General features: G+C 38.7%; 2 protein-coding genes across 3 annotated transcripts; one reads left to right on the top strand and one right to left on the bottom strand.

Annotated features, from left to right (window-relative positions):
• Positions 1 to 3652: 3652 nt before the first annotated feature.
• Positions 3653 to 7817, bottom strand: LOC122647912 (soluble inorganic pyrophosphatase 1-like). Of its 2 annotated transcripts, XM_043841207.1 has the most exons (9): positions 7770 to 7817; positions 6119 to 6248; positions 5996 to 6024; positions 5520 to 5585; positions 5264 to 5371; positions 4903 to 4968; positions 4686 to 4806; positions 4492 to 4573; positions 3653 to 3948 (listed from the first exon to the last, which is right to left on the bottom strand). In XM_043841207.1, the coding sequence occupies exons 2-9, from the start codon at positions 6243 to 6245 to the stop codon at positions 3906 to 3908; spliced, it is 642 nt and encodes a 213-aa protein (XP_043697142.1). In that variant the 5' UTR covers positions 6246 to 6248; positions 7770 to 7817; the 3' UTR covers positions 3653 to 3905. The 2 variants fall into 2 exon arrangements, with proteins under 2 accessions (XP_043697142.1, XP_043697141.1); XM_043841206.1 differs by lacking the exon at positions 7770 to 7817 and having other exon boundaries at positions 6119 to 6451.
• A 3124-nt stretch (positions 7818 to 10941) lies between these two features.
• LOC122647911 lies at positions 10942 to 12069 on the top strand. Its single transcript, XM_043841205.1, has one exon. It carries the CDS (start codon positions 11016 to 11018, stop codon positions 11976 to 11978), a length of 963 nt encoding a protein of 320 aa, XP_043697140.1. The 5' UTR covers positions 10942 to 11015; the 3' UTR covers positions 11979 to 12069.
• Positions 12070 to 15256: the final 3187 nt, after the last annotated feature.

Here is a 15256-nt window from a genome sequence, read left to right on the forward strand (position 1 = left end):
TTTACTGGGTACCTCCAGTTGAAAAATGGGAGGTGTTAGGTGTCACTTGTATTCCACTTCAAGGGCTTGGATCAAAGGTAGAGTGGGTTTGCAATGACGCCGCCAGACTGCCAAGTGTAGTTTCACACCAATGAGAGGATGGGAAATTGAATCATCTAGGGTTTTTTTATGGAAAGAATAGAGAGAGAGAGAGCACAAGGTCCATAGGTGGGATGTAAGGTGGCGTGCATAAGAATCTCTACATTGGCGTCATAACAATTTTTTTTGTGACCTGCATAGAAATATATACATTGACGTCATGATAATCTTTTTTTCTTTTTACAAAAATTAAATGATTTAAATTTGTCACAATGCCAGGCGAAATTGTATGCGGACCCTCTCTTAAGACCCTATACGAAAAATTATCTCCTCCAATTCCCTCTCAGCTCAGTTCCCCAGTCCCTCTAATAAGGGGGGTGTACCTCACCCTTGTTAGGGGGACTAGGGAACTAGGGTGGGCTGGGAACGGGAGGAAATAAGATTTGTAACACCCCCTATAAAATATCCTATATACCCCCACAAATTTCAGTGTTTCCTTGTAATACTCCCCCATCCAATACCTGAAATTGCACAGTGTTAGAGGGCATCCTCCCCCAAAATTAAAATATACAAAACAATTGAGGAGATATTTTTCCATTGATTGATCTGCACACGATTTCAAGTTTTTAAGTCTTGGGTGAATTGGCTGTTGTAGTGGGAAGCTTTTTTTTTTTTTTTTTCATAGGTTCTAATCTATTCTATTACAAAGGGAAGGAAAGGTGTGAACCAGGAGGCTTAAACCCAATACCTCCTAATTAATAGTAATGGATTTTTACGCACCACAAACTACCAAGTGCGTAATTGTATTGGGAAGTTGCTGGGTCAAATTAGGAGTAAGGCATAAAAGTGGAAGCAATCACACCAAGAGATTCTTGATCACTTGATTGGCCTCCAAATTTTTATGGTTTTAGTTGCATAGCCACCCTCATATGGATCTTTGTTTTATAAATTGAAGCTCTTAATGAGGAAATTCTCTTATGAGATATTAACCCTTGAGGAAGAGATCTGAAAATGTTAGGTAGCATTAGAGGTTCCATAAGTAGCAATTCATTTGATTGTGTATTCACCATTCAGGAGTGATTAACCCCATCAAAATTCTCCTTTATTTCATCTTCTCAACTCCCTAAACACAATTTTTAAATTTTTTTTTTTTTGGTAAGAATCCTAAACACAATTAAAAACCACAAATAAAGTCCTTCTATTCATCACATATTCTTAAATTAAAGGGTAGTTGTGGTACTATTTTAAGTTATCCTACCCAAAAGTAGGGATGTAAATGAATAGTCGAAATCCGTTTCCGTATCCGTTTAGCACTATCCGAATCCGTCCGAAAACTAAACGGATACGGATACGGATAAGCTATAGCTATCCGAGAAGCAATATTTACATGTAAACGGATAAAATATTCGATCCGTATCCGTGTCCGTATCCGTTTAGCACTATCCGAATCCATCCGATAGCTAATCGGATGCGGATGCGGTTATAGCACTATCCGAGCCGAATCCAATCCATTTACAGCTCTACCCAAAAGCTTAAGCTATTAGAGAAAGATGGTTAATAGTTATATAAAGTCCTTGAATATTTCATAGCATTAGAGAGGAGCCCAAACTTGTACTTTTAAGCCTTATCCCTTCGGGATTTCTCACCAAAGTTTTTATCATTACAAAGCTTAAAGTTGGTTTTGAAGACCTATCATTGAGAAATTGGGAAAAAAATTTCTCCTAATTTGGAATTCATCGAGAATAGAAGGAAAGGAATCAGAAAAATTGTCAAAAAAGCTTATCCTACTTTGGCTTCGTCTCCTAATTTATCAGCCACCTATTTTCCTTCTCTATACATTTGGTTTGCTGAAATGTTCATCTCAAAAGTTTAAGCTATTGAGTTGGATATTATGGTATTAGAACCATCAAGTCCACTTATTTTATTGATACATCCGTGTTTAAAAGAAGGGTGTACCAAGTGCACGAGGCTCCCACCATTGTGAGGTCTTGGAAGGGTCATAGTATCATATTGTACACAGTCTTACCCCCGCTTCGCGGAGAGGCTATTTCCCAACTCAAACCCATATATGTATAACCAAAAAGAGAAGCCGCATGTGCCATATATATCGCTGCCTGCGAGAGGGGTAACATGTGAAAAAGAGTGTTGGGAATAGTCCCGTATCAATTAATTATTGCTGCTTAAGAGAGGGGTAACATGTGAGGGGGGTCTTCATCAACTGCCTCCCAACGCAGTCCTTCCTTCGCCTTCGTCAGATCCCAGTTTCCTCTTCGTGTAGTCTTTGCTGGAACGCCACGGAAGATGCAGCCCACCTCTTTTTTGATTGCCCGCTTTCCTCAGCTATTTGGAAGGGAATCCTTGGCAAATGCTGGCCTCACAAACAAAGAATCCTTCCTTTCTCTAGGGAATGGTTGTGGATTGATATGACTTTCTCGGGCTCTTCGTTATGTGACACAGTTGGTAAACTAGCTTTTTGTGCTTTCCATCAACTAGATCTGGATGGAGCGTAACATTAGGAAATGGACTTCCAACTCCTGGACTATTGGCCAGATTTGTGACTCCATCTCCTTCGACATCAAGGCAAAGCTTGCAAATGTAACTTCCCATTGTATTGATTCCCCAAGGAATAGGCATATTGTTGTCTCCTGGGATCTCCCCCCTCTCATCCCTCCAGCCGACCTCCTCCTCTGTTTGAGGCTGTGTTAGCTTGTCTTTTGTTTGTCTCCCCCCCCCACCCCCAATTTTTGGGGTCTCCGTTGTTTCTTTCTCTTTGGTATTGAAATTCTTTATTCACCCAAAAAAAAACATGTGAGGGGGGTATTGAGAATAATCCCAGGTAAGAAAACTATGAGACCTTGGATGCCTTCATGTACTAGTTGGGTCTCTCCACCTAATAGCTAAAGCTTTTGGATTAGATAATGCAACATGGTTTTTAAGAAAAGAAGTGAGAATTGTCTTTGATTTATATAACCTACACAAGTTTCTTGTTGGTTGTATAAGTCAAAAACATGTTGAACTTCTTGGTTCAACATTTCAACTCCTTTTTCATCAATCATATGTAGAGAAAGAGATAGCTAGGGTAAAAAAGGGTATACCAAGAGTGAACGAGGCTCCCACCACTGCGGGGTTTGAGGAGGGTCATAATGTACGCAGCCTTACCCCTGCTTTCACAGAAAGACTATTTCCAAACTTGAACCTGTGACCACTTGGTTACAATGGAGCAACCTAACCGTTGCACCAAGGGCCGCCCTTGCAATGAAGTTGTCTGATTAATTAGAAAATGAGGCATCATATAGAGGCATTATGAAGTTGCTGTAACTAGGGGTGTCAAAAGCTGAGTTGAATCACAAACCCACCCACCCACCTATTGATTGATCAAATTAAGTAGTGGATAATGGTGGGTTTCAGGACTCGGTCCCAAATGGGTTAAACAAATTCAAAACTGTCCCCCTTTTTTCTGACTCACAGACTCATAACCTGCACGGCATAAACTTCACCTTCTCTGTATTCGAGTTTTAACAGTTAAGCAATAAGCAGCAACCAATTATATTAAGAATCCAATAGAACATGATTCATTAAGTCATAAGCTTAAAAAAGATTGACATAATAAAGTGTCAATCTCCAGGTTACAAATCCAATGTGAATTTCAGCAGAACCAAATTAAACAAAAAAATAACTTTTTTTCCCACTCCATAGAGTTGTTTAACCAAAATAAAAACATCAGCATAGCTGTGAATACAAAATTTATTGACGAAATTCGTAATCTCTTCATTTCCTTTCAATAAGTTGAATGGTTTATTTCAGATAAATGATTGCACCCAGTACTCCTATCGCCTCAAAGTCTGCATGATATACTGAGCATAAAGGTCCCTACACCGAACAAAAAGAACCATGTTAGGTGCAAATGTAATAGCAAAAGAACCATTTCATAGTAACTGTATGTTCATCTGCCTCAGAAATTTCAAGAAGATGATCAATCTCTCTCATGGATGTAAATGTGATCCACTCTCTTGATTGGCACATTAATGAGTATGAATCAATTGTAACTATGGTCCAGTCTTCTCAGGGTCATCATATAATTACACATACTACAGCTTTCACCAAAGTATGTCCAATTTATTGGAATCAGTAGGATTTAGGGGGAAACCCGGCTGAATTGGCCCAGATGATCCAATTTATTGTTCCTGCAGATCTTCATCTTTCATAAGATTGCAAGTTTAACTGACTATATTTATTCACTTTTGTAGTTAAAATAATTCAGCTTTGCCTAGTGTGTGAACTCTTCACTGACTTTCTTAGTTACTAGTGAACTCTCAATAGAACTAAGTTTGAACTTCTGAGCTCTAATTTTAATTACCTCACTGTTTTGATAATTCAGGTATGTCTAACAGATCTTGCTTTTGAAAAACTTACATGGAATACCGAATAGCTTCATGAGCAGTTTCTGCAGGCAAAAATTCATCAACTGCAACCTCTTTGTTCTCGTTCTTTTTGTCTGAATTACTTGTCAGGAAAACACATTTTCCTTTCAGTGCAAATGTGAAATTATATCTCAAGTTCATGGCCTGTAACAAAATCTTTTGTTAGTGTAAAAATAAAGAGGATACAATCTTCAAAGAAACGCTTTATCTCTGTCAGACGATGAGGGGGAAGCTGTTTGACGTCAGTGTAGTGACGATACTCTGGATCATCAGCACATACTGCGACGATTTTGTCATCTTTCTCTCCCTGGTTTGGACACACAACTCAATTGTCAGACACAGACCAATAATTTGACAGGAACAAGTGCTTGCAATTCATTTTACAAGAGAACATAAATTAAACCTGATCAATCATAGGCATGAGTCCAATGGCCCTGGCTCGGAGAAAAGCACCTGGAACAACTGGTTCCTGCTCAAATATCAATAGAGAAAATTTATTGTTATTTTTTACAATCAACTACGAACATCATAATAAGATTTCAGTGGAAACCCATCAAGATCAAGCCTACTCATCCTGATCTACTTGTACACAAAAACAAAAACTAAATTAAAAAAATAAAATTTCATAAAAATGCATACGACACCCAAACTTGATACCATTGGACTTGAACTGAAAAGAATAAATGGTTGGTGTCAGTGCATTACTCTAATGCCATGTACCATTGAACCGTATCAAATAAATGCATGCATATACTTTCAGTTACCTGCATGATGACCAAAACGTCCATTGGGTCATTGTCTTCACATAGTGTGCGGGGGATGAATCCATAATTGTGAGGATAAACCACCGATGAGTATAGGACACGATCAACCTGACAAAAATCCATTTGAACAGTAAGGGTGATTAGAAGGAATAATTGGGATAAGAAAAGGAGGTAATGGTTCCCAACAGCCCAGATGTCCAATGCTCAAAATGTTCATCGATTCAAGAAGAGGGGGAAAAATGCAGTATACACAGACCTTTATCAGCCCTGTCTTCTTGTCGAGTTCATATTTGACTTTACTTCCTTTGGAAATCTCAACAACCTGTGCCCAGATTTAGAAGTTCAAGAACTATACAAACAGAGTATTAATGGAAAACATTCCACAGAAAGGAATGGTCAATTAAACTACAGTCTACAGCACAACAAGGGATGTCAATTTAGCAGAAGTTTCAGAGTCACATTGGTGTTTCGAACAAGCATTGCTTGTAAAATTAGAATGCCCTCCTTGTTCACCCAACCAATCTTGCTTGCATAATGGAAAGAGCCACTGGTTTATCTCTCCATCGAATCAAATTAGCCATAGGTGCACGTTCATGAGCATGCTAAAGTTTCAATCTTATAGAGTAAGACATTTGAAAAATATGGTAACTGTAGACACCATATTTCGAAACCATGGCTGTAATCTAATAGCAAGGGTACAGATGCTTAAGAATCTTTTGAGTGAATACGTACAACATTGATAATTTGAGGAGCTCCAGGTCCTGTAGATGAGATTTACAGGGGTGATTAGTGCCACAAAGTTGCTTTTATACACATTCAACATTTAAGTAACGAAAATGATCGTGATGTAAGTACCAATGTCAAGATCATGCCAAGGATGTGCAGCAACGGATCTCCTTGAGAGTGATGAAAGGATCCTCTCATTCAGACGAGGAACTGGGCGTTTAGGTTGACCTCCATCTCCGTTTGCGTCCTCACTCATTTCCTGAAAAGGGATAAAGGACAGAGACATGGTATACGAGGTTATCATAACAGGAACAAAGACATCAAACAATGGAGTCAGGGTTTCTGGTCATTAAATTTAGGGGTTAATGCATGCACATTGAGTGAGGAAGGGATCTGTATTTCAGCAACAAAAGTATTTGTATTAAGGTATAGCTTCCAATTGCATATAATAGTGGTTTAATAGAGAAACCTTCACAAATGGTACACCTTGAAGAAGCTGATACTGATGGAGAGCACTTAAAATCTATTATGGTTAAAAAGGGCCATTACCCAGAGGGCTGATCCCTCCAATGCGAGGTCCTGGGAAGGGTGAGTTTGGAGTCGGTCCTAACCTTTGTCATTTTTACACAACATGGCCGCCCTCAAGACTCGAACCCGGGCATTTTCCCTAGCAGCCCAAACCTTTTACTATTGCTCTAAGAAATGGTGGAATAGGAATGATTTAAGATTATCACAATCTTAGGAGCTATTGCCAGACACAACTTGGATGTAGCAGGTTTACACACCATCTTGATTTTGCTAGAGAGCTACGTAGAAACAAGTGTAGAAGGTTCTATCAGTTAGAAACCTGACGCTCAAGGATGGTAGTCTCAGTCACTGATTGTTCTATCCTCCAGGAACATTTATCTCTTCTTAGGGAAAAAAAATAACCTGTTTCACAGCCAATTCTATTCACACTGACTATGGCCAATGGAAGGTAAATATTGATCCTAAGATCTTTTTGATGATTTATTTCCATCATTAAACAAGAAAACCATGTCCCTTTCTGTGCTGACCAAAATTCATATATTTTCATGTCTTATAGGTAGAAAGTGTTCAATATTTCCATTTTTTTAAAAGCTTTGGAAGTAAAACTGCATAAATGGGGAAACAGAGCAAAACAGAGGTCTGATTTACCTATAATTTGGAAACTCGTTTACTTGAATTACATTATTAAGCCACTCAGTAAGTTGGATAAGTTACAATGCCCAATAAACATGGACTAATGGAGAATTTGGAGTTTTTTTTTCTTCCATTGAATCATAAGCTTGTAATGCAAAGCAGTGAAGGAATGAAATAGGAAAAAGGAGAGAAAATATTAATTAGATCAAGATACATTAAGATCAAACTAAAACAGACTTAAAATTGATATTAATTAGATTAAGGTACGTCAGGATCCTCTAATTTCCATCATATTTGTATCATGATCCAACCCATCAACAGCCCTGTATACTGCATAAAGTCAAAATGTTGGGGGATTGTTGGATCACCAAAGATGAAAGAGATACCAAAAGGGTATAAGCTAAAAGTTAAATGCTCTCAAATCCAAGCCAGCAAAGCTCAATAAGATATGGAGATTACATGTTCTTGAAATAATTACTGAATTAAAACATTAAAAGAAATAACTAATGAATATGAAACAGAATCACAGAACCCATAATCCTATCTAGATAATATGCACAGAAAGAAATGAAGAACAAAGGAGGAGCTCATGCAAGAAGCATCAGAGAACAGAACGCACCTAAGTAACAAAGGAAGAAACACAGATTTCTGAGAATAAAGAGGGGGATTGTTGTGGGTGATGGAAGGGTTTCTGTTCTTTTGTTGTTTGTGGTGTTCTGTGTATATAATAGAGAAGAGGGGAGGAGAAGAAAGAATGGGGGGGGGGTGATTGGTCAACCCCAACGTGAATGTAGAGGAGTGTATGAAGCGAGCTCCAACACGTGGATTCCTCGACATTTCATTGTATCCAAAACTCTGCAACTCCCTCCCTTCTCTCATGGCATAATTCCCCATTCTCAGCGTATCCCATGTGCATCCCTATGCCTCTTCCTCCATTAACTTCCAGTATTTTCGTTCAACGGACCAAAAGACCCACCACTCTCTCTCACGACACGATTCAAATCAAGATCTGACCATCGTGTTGAAGCCTTGCAAAGATTAGATAGTTTTTTCTCTATGCCCAAAATAAATAGATTAGAGTAATAGGTTTTCTTTGGTATTATTTTTGTTTTTGTTTATGGTTTATTTTTAAAAAATGATTAGTGAAAACCGTTTTTTGTTAAAAAATGAAAATTATTTGATTACAAATATATCATTTTATATGTGGCAAAAACTCATTGAACAATTCTAAGCATTGGGATGGAGAAAACAATGTATGGATTATCGACATGTCAAATCTCATAGTCTAATTTTAGGGCAAGACAACATTGCCTGATTGCGTGGTTCTTGTAACAAAAAATAAGAGCACACGAAACTACTATCTCGAATCCACGAAATGAAAAAATCTCATTCATGTTGATGCCTATGTGATCCTGTTTTTTGGTTGAAGTGCCTGTGTGATCTAACGGGCCCTAATGTTGATGCAAGGACCATGCAATGAGACAACATTCTTTTTCCCTTAAATAAATGGAAAAAAGTTTCTCACGATGCTAATGTATTGTTTCCCTCTCACATGGGATTCTCTATTATTTTATCTCTTCTACTCTAACCATGTGTGGCTTCTTCGCACGACAATTGGTGTGACGTGTAGATTTCCTCCCATACTGGAGTTATGGGGAACTATCTCCCTTAAATAAAATATGGGGTGATGTTCTTTGCATGGCAGTGCACGAGGGCGCAAGCTACACCCAAACACATGAGGCGGGACAGGGCGGGCCGGTCGTTTCGCCCACCCCCCATGTGTCTAATTGCATCATGTGCCCCCAGTGCAGAGAACATTTTCCCATAAATATTCTCATGTTTATTAGCATGAATCTCTATGATATTTTCTCCTATTGTTAGAATTGCAACTATAGGTTACTGATTGCTATTGCATCGGTGTGCAAGTTTGTTATACATCAAATGGATGTAAAGATAGTTTCTTACATGAAGACTTAGAGGAAAAAAATTTGAATCAATCAACCAGAAGGATGCGTGTTCCAGGTGAAGAGCATACGATTTGTAAGCTTATGCATTCTTTATATGACTTAAAATAATACCAAAACAATGGCACGAAAAATTTGACAATGTCTTAATCTCAAAATGGTTTTCATGTAAATGATTCTGATAGGTGTTTGTATATTAAATTTCATCACAACAAGGGTGTGTTTATAATTTTATATATGAATGATATGCTTATAATGGGAACTAGCAATGATATTGTTAAATCAACTAGTCAAAATTTGCTTCTTGGAGCTACTTATAGTGCAGTAATTGCCACCTAAGATTTCTTTAAAGCATGGCTTCTAAAGGATCAAGGGCGGGGCCTTGGTGCAACAGTAAAGTTGCTCTATTTTGACTAAGTGGTCACGGGTTCGATTCTGGAAACAACCTTTATGCGAAAGCAAGGGTAAGCCTTCGTACATTATGATCCTCCCCAGACCCCGTAATGGCGGGAGCCTCACACTGGGTACGCCCATTTATGGCTTCTAAAGGATCCAAACTTTTTTTTCAAACACACGTACCCATGGTAAAGTAGAGGAGAGTTCATAATAATAGTCAATTTGTATGTTTAAGCGGTTATGTCATAATTTTCCAGCATGTTTGGGGGGTAAGTGGGGAATGCTATAAGTTATTGCATACAGATTCCAAGGTTTCTAGGACTCATTCAATGATATCGATTTCTTACCAAAAAAAAACAAAAATTCTGATTTCCAATTTAAAATCCTTAGTTGGCCTAGCAAGAATTATGAAAACTTATGCATGGTGATTACGCAGCTTACTCTTATTAAAAAAAAACAGAAGAAGCTTTACTACTTATGCACAAGAATCATACAGAAGTACAGATGACGCGTATCTCTGACGCCACCTCCTCTATATAAATATTTTACCTCGACCACAGAGGAGTTTTATCCCACCGTTTTTTCATTATCTCTTGCAAATCAACTCTATTTTCTCTTTTCCCTCTGTTTCTTTCGGTTTCTCACACGCTCATTCACAAGTGAGCACTCCGTATCTATACAAAATTTGATCGCTTATAGTGTATATGGAAGGAGTGTCCCGATTTGCAGAGGATCACTTCGCTTTCCGTTTGAGAAGTATAGTCTGAGGTTTTTGGGAAATTAATTATTTACTTTAATTACAAGATGACATTTGTTTGAGAGGAAATTTCATTTTGAGCAATAGTGTGTAATTTTCTGAAATGTAAATGTGCTGCAAATCCAAATCTTAAGTCGTTGGAGGTTTTGTATTATTGATCTTTTTTTTGTTTTTGGGTAGAATCCTTATCCCATCCAATTCGTTGCTTCCTCCAATTCCTCCAATTCCTCATGTGGGGGCGAAAATGATCACCCTATCCTCTGCCTGAAAACACTGCCCAAGATGAGGTCCACTCCCCCTATTAGAAGAATTAGAGGAATTGAGGTACCGTGAATTGGAGAGATAATTATTCTCCAACGGTTGAGAAGAATTGAATACGCATCTCAACACCTGTCAACCCCAATGATATATGTTCAAGTCTTCCCCCATTGTTGAATAGATGGTTGGTGAACTTTTTCCCTAGAATCAGCGAGATCCATCACGGCGGATTCACCGGTCTAATACTCAATTCTTAAAATTGGTCGCTCCAAAACCGAGAGATCGGACATAGCCGAATCGACCCGATCCGATTCCCATTTTTAAATGTTCACCTTATCCTAAACCACCGACAGAAGTATCCCCTTCGTCAATTATCAATTCATCATCGGAGAAAAATTTTAGATCTAAAAAACAGCTTTTTTTTGTGTGAAATACTTTTAGATCCCTAAAAACAGATCCTTCATTGTTCTGAAATCAAATCCAAAATTTCATGGATCTTGCACCAGAACAGCTGCAGTATCTTACTCTCACTGAAATCGTCAAAGAATCAGTCACAATTCCAAAATCAGCTCGAAAGACGTTTTCTTTCATAACCCTAGCACTGATTTTCCCTCTCTCCTTTGCCATCTTAGCCCATTCCCTCTTCACTCATCCTCTCCTCAAACAAATCGAAGCACAATCTTCCTCAAACCCTAAACTCCATCAAGAATGGACTCGCCTCTTATTCTTCCAGTTCTGCTACCTCATCTTTCTCTTCGCTTTCTCTCTCCTCTCCACCGCTGCCGTTGTTTTCACCGTTGCTTCTGTCTACACCTCCAAGCCCGTCTCTTTTACTTCTACAATCTCTGCAATCCCTCCCGTTTTCAAGCGCCTCTTCATCACCTTCCTGTGGGTTTCTGTGCTCATGATCGTTTATGACATTGCCTTCATTGCCTCTCTTGTTGCTCTCATCATAGCCGTCGATACCCACAACCTACTTCTTTTCTTGATCGCTCTCATTGCCATTATTACGCTCTTCCTCGTCGTTCACGTCTACATTACAGCTCTTTGGCACCTAGCAAGTGTTGTGTCGGTTCTCGAACCGGTTTATGGGATTGCAGCGATGAGGAAGAGTAAGGAATTGTTGAAGGGGAAGACTCAGATGGCTGCGATGCTTGTTTTCGGGTATTTATCAATTTGTGGGGCAATCGGTGGCGTTTTTGGATCGTTTGTGGTTCATGGTGGGGAGAATTATGGAGTGTTCCTTAGGATTGTGGTTGGTGGGTTCTTGGTTGGGGTGCTGGTTATTGTGAATTTGATAGGATTGTTGGTTCAGAGTGTGTTCTACTATGTCTGCAAAAGTTATCATCACCAGGGGATTGATAAGAGTGCTTTGTATGATCATCTTGGTGGCTATCTCGGTGAGTATGTGCCACTGAAGAGTAGTGTTCAAATGGAGAGTATGGAGATCTGAGGGAGAGAGGAAATGTATGTTTAGTCTGTTTCACTATGAGAATTGTGTAAATAAAGAAAGATGTGTTTGGTTAGTATTTGTTTGATTCTCTCATCTCTGCTTTCAATAAGAAATGAGGTGTATACTCCATATTCTCTGTTCCAGTAGTTAGTTTTTAGTCTGTTTTTTATTTTATGTTGTGATTAATACTGTAGATGTTTTTAAATGACGTGACTTCTTACTAGTCAAAGGGATGAGCTCTTGCATTAGTTCTTTCCTTTATTGATTTTGTGAGTTTTGATGAATAATTTATTGGGTTTGCCAAATTGAATTTCATATTGTAAAGTCATGAAACTTCTGGAATTGATGTATTGCTTCTTTTCAATTACATGAGATGTCCTTTAGCAAGAGAGAGAGAGAGAGAGAGAGAGAGAGAGAGAGGGGGGGGGGGGAAGAGGGGGAGATACATCAAATGGTTTGGGAGATCTGATTGATGTATTGCTTCCTCCTGTCTTTCAAACTGCTAATAGGAGCATGAGATGGTGAATGCAAAGGGGAAGAAAGTTTCTGGTGCACTCTGGTTAACCTAATGATTGGTCTCAGATGCTGTCCAATAGGTAGGATCACAAGTCACAAAGATAGACCAGATTAAAGAGAAAATTTATATCCACAAATCTATATCATTGATCATGATAACTTTCTGGTCGAATAGGCCCTTCAATAAGATAAACAAAAGCCCAAAATTTCAGTGGAATCCAACGGTGGGATCTGAACTTATGAGTTAAATAAGAAAATAGCAAGCTAAATCCTATTTTTTTTAGTAGATCTCACAAATCTCCAGATCAGCAGGTTAGATCCATTGGAAGTTCTGGTCGAAGGTTAACAAGTAAAGAGAGAAATCTGGTCTAAAAATATCACAGTGATCCATTGATTAGATGCTGTGATCTGACAGCGTCCGAATTTGAGAAATAGCCCCCTAAAACAGAGTATCCGTAGGGAGCTTAAATCTGAGTTTAAGTGCTAAACAATTTCTGACAGCCAAGTGTCCTGGTCTGAACATCTAACATAGTAGTTGATCCTGTCCAGGAAAGGAGATTAGGGAAAGGTAGATCACTCATGTCATAGTAAAGATTGACAGCAATTTAATCACCAAGAACAGATCTCGAACAACTTCAATCTTGCTGGAATTGCAGAGAAAGCAGGAGAATAGGAAAGATAAAATAGAAGGAATGAAGAAGGGATATAAGAGAAAGGGGATAGGGATACGGCCAAGGCCTCTCACCTATGGCTTTGGTCAGTCTCTCACTGACCTTGGTCTCTCACCATAGCTGAATCTCACAGCAACAAAGCAAAACCTTTTTTTTTTTCCAGTTTCAAAACTCAAATCGCGGGGTGGTGTAGACAACCCCTCTTTCATTGCTAGCCAAAAATTGGATCCCTCCTTATGTGGAAAAGGAGATCTCCATGCAATTTGGGAAATGGTAACCCTTTAATTAGAAATTAAATACAAAAGAGAATCTAACTTGTAGCTAAATAACAAAATAAAAACAGGGCAGTTCGAAGCATAAATAACAGTGAACAAAAAATTGGAAATGGCCAGGCATTCTGTGAAATTAAGATGAAGAAACTGAGAGGAGGAAATAATGAGGGAGATGTTGATTTTTGAGGAGTCCTAGATGACTCAAGTACGACCATTGGGATGAGAAGAGTAATTGGAAAGAATGGGCCAGCCTGGGGCAATGGAGTTTAAATTTTTTTGAGCATTTGCCTCCTTAATGTGAATTTCAAGAAGGCAGCAGAAGCTAGCGCGAAAGAGCCTGATGCGGGAACGAACCGCAGAGTGCTTGGAAAGGGAGTTCAGACCCCTAGTGTTCCAAATGACACCCTGGTTCATTGGGACGGACAGGTAGAGTGCAGCTCAAACCCAAGAGGGCTGGGGATAAGCTTCCTAGCTTTGGACGAGCTTTGGTGACGCCTGTTGTTAGAACACAAGGCATAGTGGGGAGAGGTGACTGCGAGGAGAGGGGTGGCACAAAGGAGGCGGGAAAGGAAATTAAATAGATGACTCCTAACCGTCACCCACGGTTGGATGAACCAATCCTGGTTCAGAATTGAACCAGAACCTTAGGCTAATTACTTGGCCTGGTTCTCTCCTCCGTTGGTACTTCTGAGAGTATCTCTGATCTGCATAACTTGTAAATACATTATAATCCTCGTTTTGTTTTTGGAAGAATGGGTATTCGATAGGGTTCTAGGTCACCTAAGGGTTAGGCATAAGAATTTCCCATAAAATCAGAAATCGCAGTTAAAAGAATTTTAATAGATTTAAGAGAATTCAATTAACAGAATAAAGGTAGATCTGATCTTGTTACACTTCAGGTCGAGTGGTCTATTTGTCAGGGTGAACAACTTAACCAAATTGGAATGAAATCCAATGAGCAGATTTCAAGTTTATGGAAGTTCCTTCTATGATTAGAAACTAAAATCACAGATGGAGAATAGAAGACAGGCAAAAGTTGGAGCTTTAAGCAGAGACTAATTATTGATCTAAAGTAATGAATAAGCAGTGAACAGTAATTGGCTCTATAATTAAATGATTCAGTTCTAGAAACTCAGGTTTAAAAAAGTTGAATAGCACAAATATTCTTGAAATTCGATCTCAGTTTTGAAATCAAGGCCGATTTGAATCTCTAGAGCTAAAACAGTAGATGGCAGTAATAGCAGGAAGTAAGGAACTAATGATTAATCAATGTTGAAGCTCAATAACCAGAATTAATAAAGAATCAATGCTGAAACTGATCATGCAATTATACACAAATTTGAAGATAAGAAATTACAAGCAGTTTTCCTCGCATGATAACTGATTGAACAGTCCACCTGAATCTCAGACTTATCGAAGCCCTCCTTGGCATTTCACCAAGTTTTCCTCGCATCTCACCAGACCTCATGATCTCACAGCAAACTAAGATCTGAATGTCACAAAACCGATAAAGCAAAAGCTTCCTTCATTAATCAAAATTGTTGGAGGGCTGTAGGCTTTCCATTCTTTTATAACTGAGTCCAGGACTTAAATCTGATTGGTTCAGGAATAAAATAATAAAAAACAAAATTCAAACTGACAAGGAAATCTCCTACCGTCAACCATGAGGAGTTTAAACTTACTATGACACTTTTAAAAAATAACCTAATCTGAGAGGGAAACTCCTCCCAGCTCCAGGCTGTGTTTGGGAGTCATAAACAAAATTAATAACTGAATAAAGTAAACAACCATGGCTGGACTTATGAAGTCCCTAATCCAG

The sequence above is a fragment of the Telopea speciosissima genome, unplaced genomic scaffold (assembly GCF_018873765.1).
Source record: "Telopea speciosissima isolate NSW1024214 ecotype Mountain lineage unplaced genomic scaffold, Tspe_v1 Tspe_v1.0266, whole genome shotgun sequence".
NCBI lineage: Eukaryota > Viridiplantae > Streptophyta > Magnoliopsida > Proteales > Proteaceae > Telopea > Telopea speciosissima.

Bases quoted from the DNA above. Each gene is read 5' to 3' on its own strand.
- LOC122647912 (XM_043841206.1), bottom strand. From the start codon at position 6,293: ATGATAACCTCGTATACCATGTCTCTGTCCTTTATCCCTTTTCAGGAA. The intron at 5,586-5,995 runs GTACGTATTCAC...ATCTGGGCACAG, and splicing joins CTCCTCAAATTATCAATGTT to GTTGTTGAGATTTCCAAAGG. The intron at 3,949-4,491 runs GTAAGTTTTTCA...TGTTCGGTGTAG, and splicing joins GAAGCTATTCGGTATTCCAT to GGACCTTTATGCTCAGTATA.
- LOC122647911 (XM_043841205.1), top strand. From the start codon at position 11,016: ATGGATCTTGCACCAGAACAGCTGCAGTATCTTACTCTCACTGAAATC.